This window comes from Geotrypetes seraphini, chromosome 2, assembly GCF_902459505.1.
Source record: "Geotrypetes seraphini chromosome 2, aGeoSer1.1, whole genome shotgun sequence".
Taxonomy (NCBI): Eukaryota; Metazoa; Chordata; class Amphibia; order Gymnophiona; family Dermophiidae; genus Geotrypetes; species Geotrypetes seraphini.
Window position 1 is genome coordinate 282,328,032 of NC_047085.1, and position 13,549 is coordinate 282,341,580.

General features: G+C 40.6%; 1 protein-coding gene across 7 annotated transcripts in view; it reads left to right on the forward strand.

Moving 5' to 3' along the window:
• The window catches only part of ICE1 (interactor of little elongation complex ELL subunit 1), a 964,399-nt gene that overhangs the window by 708,943 nt on the left and 241,907 nt on the right, over positions 1-13,549 (forward strand). For all 7 annotated transcript variants that reach the window (XM_033929748.1, XM_033929749.1, XM_033929750.1 and 4 more), the window contains one exon: positions 4,464-9,473. In XM_033929748.1, the coding sequence (XP_033785639.1) occupies positions 4,464-9,473 (5,010 nt within the window). The remainder of the gene's footprint in view (positions 1-4,463; positions 9,474-13,549) is intronic.

The following is a 13,549-nucleotide window of genomic DNA, read 5'->3' on the forward strand; positions in this document are numbered from 1 at the left end:
CCAAGGTGGCAGGGGAGCCCTTCTGATGATTCAGACAGGCCTTGACCTGTTTTTGGCCACCGCGGGAGCGGACTGCTGGGCAGGATGGACCTGTGGTCTGACCCAGCAGAGGCACTGCTTATGTTCTTATGTTCTTATTTACCCAAAAGGATATATCCAATATACTGGAAGAACATAAGCAGTGCTTCTGCTGAGTCAGACTGGAGATCCATCAGACCATCAGCCCAGCAGACCATCAGCCCAGCAGACCATCAGCCCAGCAGACCGCTCACGCGGTGGCCCATCAGGTCCAGGACCTGTATAATAATCCTCTATCTATACCCTTCTATCCCCTTTTTCTTCAGGAAATCATTTAATCCCTTCTTGAAACCCAATAGCGTACTCTGTCCTATCACACCCTCTGGAAGCACATTCCAGGTGTCCACCACCCTTTGGGTGAAGAACTTCCTAGCATTGGTTCTGAATCTGTCCCCTCTCAATTTTTCTGAATGCCCTCTCGTTCTTGTAGTTTTAGAAAGTTTGAAGAATCTGTCCCTCTCCACTTTCTCTATGCCCTTAATGATCTTGTAAGTCTCTGTCATGTCCCCTCTAAGTCTCCGTTTTTCTAGTTTCTCTAATCTTTCAGCTTATGAAAGGTTTTCCATACCTTTTATCAAGCACATTGCTCTTTTCTGAACCCTCTCGAGCATCGCCATATCCTTTTTAAGGTATGGCGACCAATATTGGACGCAGTACTCCAGATGCAGGCGCACCATCGCCCGATACAACGGCAGGATAATGTCCTTTATTCTGGTTGTAATACCTTCCTTGATAATACCTAGCAATCTGTTCGCCTTCTTAGAGGCTGCTGCGTACTGTGCTAACGGCTTCATTGTTCTGTCCTTCTCTTGGCTACTTTCACCCATTATTAGCCCTCCCATCGTATAGCTGTACATCGGGTTTCTGTTTTCTACATGTAAGACTTTACATTTCTCTATATTTAACTTCATCCGCCATTTATTCGCCCACTCTCCCAGCTTGTTCAGGTCCCTTTGTAAATCTTCACAATCCTCCTTAGTCCTAACCCCACTATAAAGTTTTGTGTCATCTGCGAATTTTATAACTTCGCACTTCGTCCCTGTGTCTAGGTCATTAATAAATATATTGAACAGCAGTCCGAGTACCAACCCCTGCGGAACACCACTCATGACCCTTCTCCAGTCTGAGTAGTGGCTCTTCACTCCTACCCTTTGCTTCATGCCCACCAACCAATTTTTGATCCATCTGTGTATGTCTCCTTCCACCCCATGGTCCTTGCGAGAGGCACAGAAGGATATGGGTGACTAAAAATTATGCTAGGTGTACACCTGGCAGGGCCTCCGCGGGTGTGGATTGCCGGACTAGATGGACCGAAGGTCCGATCCGGAGAAGGCGCTTCTTATGTTCTTATGTTCAGTTTCCGTAGTAGGCATTCATAGGGTACCTTGTCAAAGGCTTTTTGAAAATCCAAGTATACGATGTCAATGGGGGCCCCTTCATCCATTTGTTAATTCCTTCGAAGAAGTTCAGTAAGTTCGTTAGGCACGATATTCCCTTGCAGAAGCCATGTTGGCTTGTTTTCATCAGTTTGTTCGTTTCTAGATGCTCATCGATGCTGTCTTATCAGCGCTTCCGCAATATTCCCCAGGACCGAGGTCAGACTTACCGGTCTGTAGTTCCCTGGGTTACCTGTCGAACCTTTTTTATAGATGGGTGTAACATTTGCTATCTTCCAATCCTCCGGGATCACCCCTGTTTTTAGGGATAGATTACAAACCTGCTGTAGTAATTCCGCTACTTCTTCCTTTAGTTCTTTCAGTACCCTAGGGTAGATTCCGTCCGGACCCGGATATTTGTCAGTTTTTAATCTATCTATCTGCTTGAGTAGGTCTTCAAGGCTTACCTCCAAGGATGTTAATTTTTCTGCTTGATCTCCTTTGAAGATTTTTTCAGGTTCCAGCACGTTGGATGTGTCCTCTCTTGTAAATACTGACGAAAAGAACCTGTTTAGTCTATCCGCCACTTCTTTTTCCTCCTTTACCACTCCCTTCCTATCTCCTTCATCCAGCGGTCCCACAGGAAATGAAGACGGGAAACTGACAGGGATGACAGTCAGTCTAGAAGAGGCATGCTGGCAGATTGATAGGCTTAAAAACGATAAATTCCCGGGACTGGATGGTATCCATCTCAGGGTAATCAAGGAACTGAAAGGGGCTATAGCTGAACTGCTTCAACTAAAAGCCAATCTGTCGATCAAATCAGGAAGGATTCCGGAAGACTGGAAGGTGGGGAATGTTACACCAATCTTCAAAAATGGTTCGAGGGGAGATCCGGGAAACTACAGACCGGTGATCTGACCTCGGTACCAGGAAAGATGGTAGAGGCGCTGATAAGGGATCACCTTGACGGACACAATCTGATGAGGACCAGCCAGCACGACTTCAGCAAGGGAAGATCTTGCTTGACAAACTTGCACTTCTTTGAGGGAGTAAACAGGCAGATAGACAAGGGCGACTCACCCGGTCGACATTGTATATCTGGATTTTCAGAAGGCATGAATGACTATTTTGAAAAATCGCGAGCCATGGAATCAAGGGTGAAATACTCACATGGATTAAAAACTGGTTAGAGCATAGGAAACAAACAGGGGGGAGGGTAAATTGGACAATACTCGGACTGGAAGAGTGTCACCAATGGGGTGCCGCAGGGCTCGGTGCTTGGACCCGTGCTCTTTAACATCTTTATAAACGATCTGGACACAGTTATGACGAGTGAGGTGATTAAATTTTGCAGACGATTCGAAGTTATTCAGAGTAGTGAAGATACAGGGGGATTGAAGATCTGCAACATGACATAAACACGCTCGAGAAATGGGCCGCGACATGGAAAATGAAGTTTAAAGTGAATAAGTTTAAGGTGAACAACCAAACACAAAAAGTGAAAGATGTGTATCAACAAAGTAAATACAAGTACCACCACAAGTTGATATCAGTTGATATATTGCCTAAATGGAGGAAAAAAGATCTCAGAATCACCTTTTGGGGATCATAGATTCCTCACCCCAAAATTATACGGTGACGAATCTCTATCATTGATCAAAAACCTCCATCCTACCCTACAAAATTTATTAAATTATCTTTTTAGTTTCTTTTTTAATTTTTAATTTTCTTATATTTTAAATTCTCATCTTATAAGTAAATCAATATAACTGAAACCAGCAATGAAATAAATTTAAACACTTATCTTAAGATGATGTTAAATCAAAATATCTTTCTGCAAGGGTGAAATCCCCAAAATGGAAAAAGAGTCGTCGTTTTCTCCAACTCAATGCTGGACTCAGTTAAAGTGCTCAGTGCATTATTAATCATCAACGGGTCCGTTTCGCCCTGGTATCTGGGGAAAGCAGGTTGCCGGGGCCACTGAGCTGATCGCGGCAGCCGCAATCAGCTCAGCGACCCCTTTTTTTGGCACTTATACCTGTTTTGACTTGGTTTAAGTCATAACGTATAAGTGCCGATTAGGCAACCTGTCTAAACTTTTGATTATACCTGCTATATACGACTATGTCTAGGTTGGCCCACCTCCCTCCCTTTCCCCTCCTCTAAAAATGCCTCTTTTCACTCTATGCATTTAGAGGCAGGGGAAAGGCCTAAGCTGGTTTTAGATACATCTAAAACCAGCTTTGGTTATTGATACTTGGATGATCAGGCTTTTTGATCGTCCAAGTACTGATTTAGGACACTTTTTAGATTTTTTTTAAAATTATTATTATGAGCCCCAAAGCATATAACTTGCAGTATTGTATTGTGTGTGTAAGTAGGAGACATGCCCATGTCTTGCCCATGCTCTGACCACAAGTACACCCCTATGCTTTTATGCACTAAGGCAGTGGTGTGCATATGTTATAGAGTATTGCTGAGTACACACTTTACACATATGCAAGTGAGTGTTCATCATTTCCCTGTAAGTGCTAATATTCTATATTACTCTTGTACAAGCGGCGCCTAAATTTAGGTGCCATGTTATAGAATGGAGAGGTAAATATTGTTCTACAGATTTCTTCAGTGTTTAACTCTATATGCATGGAATGCTATCAAAGAATGCTCTGCATTCTGGAGTGCTAGTTCATTACAGAATACACCTCAGAATTGTGTAGCTTTAATATTTTTTTGTCCAGAGCACAGAGGAATAGACGAGCAGAAATAAGATGTTGACTATCATCAGTGAACAGATGGTAAGAGTGGAAAGCAGCAAATGTAGGCTGTCTCTCCATTCTTAAGTGTGATTATTATTTAATGAGACAGCTGGATTGAGGGGCTTATTATAGTTTTTTGCCTTTAGAATCCCCCAAATAAAAATGACCAGCGATGTAATGCATGGAATTTTATTGTACTTTATAAGTGTTTGGATTTTTCTCACTGCCACTCATTTTAATTGTATTGCAGAGTGCAATGTTTGGAGAACTGATGGATTCCAGTGATGAAGAATCTGATCAAATTGGATTAAATATGGAAAATATTTCAGAAAGCAAAATATCTGGACCACAGAATAATTTTGCTTTCCTTCCTGTCAGTGAGCAATCTAATAGCAATGAGCACCTATCTGAACCAGTACAAAGTAGAAACAAAAGAAGTAAGTTAGAAGGAAATGAGGAGAGACTTACTTCTGACAGTTTGGCAGATACAATGACTTACTCTAAGGAGAGAAACATAACAAGGCAATCCTGTGAAACAGGTACTTCAAATGAACATATTTCAGTTGGTTCAGAACATTTGATAATGTGTACTGAGCACATGGACATTGCTTTGGCAGACACTGTTTGTAAAACAAACAGACCTGAAGAGAGCCAATTCACAGAAATTATGCAGTCTGAGGAGATTGTTTTAGCTACTGAGGAAATGATTGTTGACTCTGAACATGTAGTACAAACACTTGATGAATCTGTACAGTCTAAACATTCAGATTTTATAAATGGAAGCAGTGAGAAGAACTTTGAATTTTTGAAAGAAAGAACTGATGAATCTGAACTATCTAAGGAAACAGTCTTTGCAACTGATAGTAAATTCATCAATGTTAAACACTTGCAAGAAATTTCTAATGAACTCAGAGAAACCAAGGAAAAAGTGTTGAGTAAACTAGAAGAATCTAAATTAAACCATACTGAAGAGAAAGAGAATGAAAGAATGCAAACTGTAAAAACAGCCTTGCTACCTGAATTTGTACTTACAAACCACGAGCCATCTTTTGAGTCAGTGGCTACAGAAAATGTACAAACAAAACTTGATGAATGCAAATTATCTCTAAAAGAAGGAATAAATTATGAGCCAGTTTTGACTGTGAAAAATATATTAATTCCATTGGGTGTAAGGAACCAAGGACACCATGTAAAAGCAAATAGTGAGCAGGAGAAAACTGCTTCTGATTTTGACTTGGCTCTAGTTTCAGGAGGAGAAAGCATAGCATATCAGCATCATTATGAAGGAATGCAGACTAATGAGACAGATAAAATTAAAAGTTTCCCTACTGAGTTAAATAATTTTGAAGAAAAAATCACAGAAACTTTGCAAATTGAGCATGAATATTCATCAGATCAACTGGAAATGCATAATGCAGAAATTGATGTATCAATAGATATACTAGATGTCAGTGTAATTAAATGTGAATCTATTGTATCAGTGGAAAAAGAAATAGATTCAAGGCTAGTTGAAAAGGCAACAGATAGTGGAACAGTTGAACAGTCATATGAGAAGAATGAACAGAAAACTACAGAGATGACTGAGAGTAGTAACCCACCAGGGTCTAGCGCTAATGAATTCTTAACTTCTCAAGAACAATGCAAACTGCTCTGTAAACTTAAGCATGATCCTGACAAAGAAAGGAAGCTATTGCAAACACAAGGGACAGATATTGTAGTACATAGGTTACCCCAAAAAGATATAAAGAAAAAAAATGAGAGAGTTGAATTTGAGGCAACAGCAAATCTGCATTGTGTATCAGAGAATCAAGTGCTCACTGCTGAAAGCAACAGTGCGCTAAGCACATGCGTTATGGCTAGACACACATCATTCTTTCCAAGCACAGCAAGAAATGATATAAAATCCATAGCATCAGATTTTGCAGACGAGCATTTGTCAATTTATTCAAAAAGTATGCTGGAGAAAAATGATGAGCAATTAAACACCAAAGAAGTTATTGCTGAAAGAATTCCAGCAGTTGAGTCTGAACAAGCTGTCATTTCTCTTGCCCAGTCAGTTGTAAATGATTCAGAGGGTTGTGTTGAAACAGAATATTCTCATAGTAATAGAATGAATGTTGAATTAAATAAAGTACAAAATTCTGATCTTGAAAAAGATCTAGGTTTTGTAGTTATTGAACTTGGTCAAGAAAAAGGCACCATGGAACAACCTGAGCAAACACACAAATTTTCTGGTAAAAACAAGCTGATCTTTTCAGAAATTAAAACTAACAAAGAACAGTTATTAATCCACCTTTCTAGTAGCGAAGCAAGTAACATGTATAAAGAAGACATGCATTCTGGCACATTTCATTCTGAAGATTCTGTTTCAGTCATTGATGGTGATACTGAAATTGTAACATCAAACAGTAAAGAAGTTACTGGTATCACTACAGACCTAGGTTGTGTTGACCACTACTGCAGCAGGGAGGATGAAAAAAAAACTGCATGTGATCATCCTTTAGGACAACTAGATGATGACACTGAAAAAGGGCATGGTTCAGGAATCAGCAAATCCAAGCATTTTTATGGTCCTAGTTGTGAAGGTGACAGAGAACTAGAAACTGAAAATGGATTGAGGCAACAAGCTGTTAAAAAAGAGCCATATAAGCCACTTGGAAAGCATGGCACCTCTTGGAAAGCATCTGATGTATGCTATGATGTAAAAGGCCATGTAACTCAAATGCACACTGATCCTCTAATTGTGAAGGTAAATGAAGATTTTGTATATGAACAGAACACACAAGAAATAATTGAAAATGATAGGTTTAATAAAACTTATGTGAGAAATGGAAATTCTTGCACTAGTCTTCTTAATGGAAATGAAATGAAAGAATGCACTTTGGCAAAATCTGTTTTAGAATATACAGAGAAAGCAAAAGTTAAGAAAAGGAACAACAAAAGAAATACTTTAGGGATATCTAGTGAAAAGCAGTTGGATACAGATTTGATTTGCAAAAAGTCAATGCTGGTTTCCAAAGAAAATGAACATGATGATCTAGAGGAAGACAATTACCTTTTAAGAAAGGTGAACTATGCAAGACATTTTAAAAAGTGCAGTTTGATCACAGAAGAAAAAGAGAAAACTACCAATTATTCCAAGGTGTCAGAGTTCCAGAGACACATGAATATTAACATTAATGGCTTTGAAATCCCATCGTCATCAAGCACAAGTAACATGGGAACTATTGTAGAAGAGGTCACCATATCATCTGAAGAATCACCTCTCATTCTGAATGAAGTTCCACCTATTATGGAAGTGTATAGTCATAAAGAAATCAGCATTCAGGGTGAACTAGAAGGAAAGCCTTTATTTGTCACCTCAGATGTATTTGCATCACATAGTACTATGAAAAATGTTCAGAAAATAGAACATAAAGAATTATCAAATGTAAGCAAGCATGCATTTCATGATATAAATGTCTCATTTCCATCTGTAGAGCTTTCTGTAACATTAACAGAAACATCAATAAAGTCAACAAATCAAGGTATTTTGCAAGTTAATGCATCACACCATCAGATATTAGAGCATTCCAAAATGGAAAATGAACTTCTTGTAAATAGTAAATCTGTTGGTCTAATGTTGATAGAGGATATGGGTGAAGAAAAGCTTAAATTAAACACAGGGCATGTTTTGGATAACCAAACTGTGACAAATATCACAAGTCCTCAAAATGCAGCCTGTGAAGAAGAGTTAAATGATAAAAAGAGAGAAACTCTTTCTCCTGATATCCCTTTACAAGAAAAGCCTTATATCTGTGATGACGGCCATACTGATACCCAGAAAAGTTTCCAAAAAAGTAACAAAATAAGCAATTGTGATAAGAAATGCATATGGAATCTACCTAGAACTGATGAAAAATATGACTCTAGAGAAGTTACTTATGTTCCCAATCCATATAAACAAATATTTGAGGAGAAATACAGTATTGTAGAAGTAGAATCATTTGGAGATGTTTTGTCCAAAAGTAGTAAAAGCAGTGAATTTAACCATAAGAGCCAGGATCAAGCAAGCATATCAAAAATTTATACTAAAATGCGAAGTATAACAAACAGGAGCCAATTATTAGGTAATATTCCCAAAAGTAAGGTAAGGACTCTTCACAGCCAAGGAAATAAACCAGTGTTAGCAAATGCTGACACATCTATAGCAAGAAATCCTTCTCCAGATACTATAAATAAAGTTAGGTCTGAAATGGGTCCCCCATTGCCACCTTTGCTTCCTCCTCTGATGGCCTCTCCTCCAAGAAATCTGCATTCCATCTCCCCCTTAGTATCCACATATAGTAAATCATTGGTGCCATCACCTCTAGATGATTTAATTTCCCCATTATGTGAAACTCCAGCTCTTCCACTAGTGTCACCATTGTCAGATGACCCAAAATACAAATTCCTAGACCTTGAAACATCATCTCCCTCGGATACACTCAGTAAGAGAATTTTGTCCTCACCTTTGCAGTTTTGTTCAGCAACACCCAAGCATGCCCTTCCTGTGCCTGGAAGACTCCCTGCCTCTGCAGGGAGTAGCTTGGTACCAGGTATACCTCAGGAAAATTCTGTTAAGATTCTGGATACAATGTATCCTGAGCTATCTGCCAGGGCCAGAACATTAAACATCCTTAAAGGTAATATTCAGCTTAACCGGTGTACCTCTCTAGATTCTAAGAGTTTACGAGGGCCTGTTAATCAGATCACAGGATTCAAAGCTATCACATCAACTTCTACAGCTTTTATGAACACAAGAAGCAACTCCAATAATGACATTAGTAAAGACAACCCGAGAGATTTTGAGAGTGTGCAAGCATCATCTAATTCATTGAGTAATAATGGGAAGAGATCTCTAATGTCAACTTCCATGCCAAAAAGTGCTAAAAGACTATGCTTGGACAGTGAGTCACCATGTAAAGAATTTATCAAAAAAGACACAGTGACTGATAACATTGAAGACTTTGATTCCAGAATACAAAGTGAAACTAGTAGCATTGCCTGTAATGGTTCAATACTTCACAAATCAACTGGCTATGAATTGCCATCACTGACTCATCAAAGTGGTGATCTAGACAAGGAGGCAGTAAATAATGCACTAAAGACAATTGGAGAATCCTGTTTTGATCTGTTTCCTGTCATTCACAGTCATATTTTTGTGGGGAATATTTCCAAGGTACCAGTGATGAGAGATGAAGAGAAAAGAGTGGTCTATGAATTCACAGTTTCAAAGAAAGTAAGTTGTCATTTTGTTTTTGGTGAAGTAGGTAGTTGCAGTTCTACATTTATAGTTTAAATATCATCTGTGATGGGTCTGTTGATAGAGTAGATCAGTTTATATGTGTCTTGTGCCTTTAAAAAATAAATACCTTTATAAAATGGTGTGCTTGTACTTTTACTCAATATAAAATTGTGATTGCTAAGATTGTATCTGTTCATTTTTCTAGCTGAGATCACATGTTTGTGACCATCTCTGGAAAAACATGGCTTATTCATGTTTTCCCAGAGATGGTCACACATATGTTGAAAATAGATTATTCTGTTTTTATCATAATTACTATTGCATTGTCATCTATAACCAGCTCAGTGGTATAGCCAAACCTGCTATTTGGCTTATTGAACCCCTCCACCTCATAGCTGTGAATCTCCCCTGCTTTTCCTAAACCACCTCAACTCCATAGATATACAAAGTACAGGGAGTTTTTTTAACCTTTCTTTTCAGCCCAGCATCCGATATCTCATCCTCTCACTTGCCTCCCATCCTGTTTGCAGCTGGTCCCAATGTCTCTACAACTCTCCCTCTCTGAATCTCCCTCTCTTTGAGGCATCACCAGTGGCAGCAATGATTCATCTTCACTGCCTGTGCTGGCCCCATAGGATTACCTCTGCAATATCCCACCCTTGCTGATGTCCCTTTCTGTTTCTTCATCAGCAGGAAGTGACAGAGGGAAGCTTGAGAGGCTGATGCAGGCAGCAAATATAAATCGTTGCTGCCCCTGGGAACACCTGAGGTACATCGGAGAGTTTTGGAGGAAGGAGAGTTCAGAGAAGGCAGATGCTGGGCTGCTGGTGAAGGAGAGTGTGCTGCTGCCACTGGTTGGTCCTCAGCCTAAACCAAGAATGAGTGGGCCAAGAATGTTCACCAAGACTCATCCGTAGTTGCACCACTAGAACAGCTTTAGTTTTATAAGGCATTCGCCATCAAAAAGCTGTATATAATCATGTCATATCTTTAAAAATTATAAATTACCATTGGACAACAATATTTTCAGTAACAGCACCTTCAATATGGAATGCCTTACTCGCATCTTTGGGTAGAACAAAATTTAGATAAATTCAAGGGATCTCTTAAGTACTTCAAAAATGGACAAAAACTGGAATAAGCACAAACAACATCAACGCAGGTGCCATAAGGCGGTAAAAGAGGCCAAAAGAGACTACGAGGAAAAAATAGTCAAGGAGGCGAAAAACTTCAAGTTCTTTCGATATATTTAGGGGAAATTATCTGCGAAGGAAGCAGTGGAGACCGTTGGATGACCATGGAATAAAGGGAGTGCTAAAGGAGGACAAAGCCATCGCCGACAAACTGAACACATTTTTTGAATCTGTATTTACCGAAGAAGCTATACACAGCATACCGGAACCCATCAGGCTATATGCTGGAAACAAAGACGTGAAACTGACAGGGTTGACGGTCAGTCTAGAAGAGCTTTACAGGCAGATCGATAGGCTTAAGAGCGATAAATTCCCGGGACGGGATGGCATCCATCCGCGAGTCATCAAGGAACTGAAAGGGACTATAGCTGAACTGCTTCAACTAATAGCCAATCTGTCAAACAAATCGGGAAAGATTCCGGAAGACTGGAAGGTGGCGAATGATACGTCGATCTTCAAAAAGGTTCGAGGGGAGATCCGGGAAATTACAGACCGGTGAGTCTGACCTCGGTACCGGGAAAGATGGTAGAGGCATCATTGATCACCTTGACGGACACGACCTGATGAGAACCAGCCAGCACGGCTTCAGCAAAGGCAGATCCTGTTTGACAAACTTGCTGCACTTCTTTCGAGGGAGTAAACAGGCAGATAGACAAGGGCGACTCACCCGGTCGACATTGTATATCTGGATTTTCAGAAGGCATGAATGACTATTTTGAAAAATCGCGAGCCATGGAATCAAGGGTGAAATACTCACATGGATTAAAAACTGGCTAGAGCATAGGAAACAGATAGTGGAAGTAAATGGACAATACTCGGAATGGAAAAGCATCACCAGTGGAGTGCCGCAGGGTACGGTGCTTGGACCCATGCTCTTCAACAAACGGTCTGCAAATTGGTACGACGAGTGAGGTGATTAAATTTGCAGATGATGTGTTAAAAAAATGTATTTTTCTTACCACAGTTGGGCCTTTGGGCTCTCTTTTTTCCACTTCGACAGTATTTCATCCTTGGTGCCACCACTGAGATTTTTACATCCATGTCTAAACCTTCAAGCAGTTGCAAAAAGAGCTTTCGCTGCCAGCGCCCTATTTCATAACATAGTAACATAGTAGATGACGGCAGATAAAGACCCGAATGGTCCATCCAGTCTGCCCAACCTGATTCAATTTAAATTTTTTTTTTTTTTTTTTTTTCTTCTTAGCTATTTCTGGGCGAGAATCCAAAGCTTTGCCCGGTACTGTGCTTGGGTTCCAACTGCCGAAATCTCTGTTAAGACTTACTCCAGCCCATCTACACCCTCCCAGCCATTGAAGCCCTCCCCTGCCCATCCTCCTCCAAACGGCCATACACAGACACAGACCGTACAAGTCTGCCCAGTAACTGGCCTAGTTCAATCTTTAATATTATTTTCTGATTCTAAATCTTCTGTGTTCATCCCACGCTTCTTTGAACTCAGTCACAGTTTTACTCTCCACCACCTCTCTCGGGAGCGCATTCCAGGCATCCACCACCCTCTCCGTAAAGTAGAATTTCCTAACATTGCCCCTGAATCTACCACCCCTCAACCTCAAATTATGTCCTCTGGTTTTACCATTTTCCTTTCTCTGGAAAAGATTTTGTTCTACGTTAATACCCTTTAAGTATTTGAACGTCTGAATCATATCTCCCCTGTCTCTCCTTTCCTCTAGGGTATACATATTCAGGGCTTCCAGTCTCTCCTCATACGTCTTCTGGTGCAAGCCTCCTATCATTTTCGTCGCCCTCCTCTGGACCGCCTCAAGTCTTCTTACGTCTTTCGCCAGATACGGTCTCCAAAACTGAACACAATACTCCAAGTGGGGCCTCACCAATGACCTGTACAGGGGCATCAACACCTTCTTTCTTCTACTGACTACGCCTCTCTTTATACAGCCCAGAATCCTTCTGGCAGCAGCCACTGCCTTGTCACACTGTTTTTTCGCCTTTAGATCTTCGGACACTATCACCCCAAGGTCCCTCTCCCCGTCCGTGCATATCAGCTTCTCTCCTCCCAGCATATACGGTTCCTTCCTATTATTAATCCCCAAATGCATTACTCTGCATTTCTTTGCATTGAATTTTAGTTGCCAGGCATTAGACCATTCCTCTAACTTTTGCAGATCCTTTTTCATATTTTCCACTCCCTCTTCGGTGTCTACTCTGTTACAAATCTTGGTATCATCTGCAAAAAGGCACACTTTTCCTTCTAACCCTTCAGCAATGTCACTTACATACATATTGAACAGGATTGGCCCCAGCACCGAACCCTGAGGGACTCCACTAGTCACCTTTCCTTCCTTCGAGCGACTTCCATTAACCACCACCCTCTGGCGTCTGTCCGACAGCCAGTTTCTGACCCAGTTCACCACTTTGGGTCCTAACTTCAGCCCTTCAAGTTTGTTCAACAGCCTCCTATGAGGAACTGTATCAAAGGCTTTGCTGAAATCCAAGTAAATTACATCTAGCATATGTCCTCGATCCAGCTCTCTGGTCACCCAATCAAAAAATTCAATCAGGTTCGTTTGGCACGATTTACCTTTTGTAAAGCCATGTTGCCTCGGATCCTGTAACCCATTAGATTCAAGGAAATACACTATCCTTTCTTTCAGCAACACTTCCATTATTTTTCCAACAACTGAAGTGAGGCTCACCGGCCTGTAGTTTCCTGCTTCATCCCTGTGACCACTTTTATGAATAGGGACCACATCCGCTCTCCTCCAATCCCCAGGAATCACTCCCGTCTCCAGAGATTTGTTGAACAAGTCTTTAATAGGACTCGCCAGAACCTCTCTGAGTTCCCTTAGTATCCTGGGATGGATCCCGTCTGGTCCCATCGCTTTGTCCACCTTCAGTTTT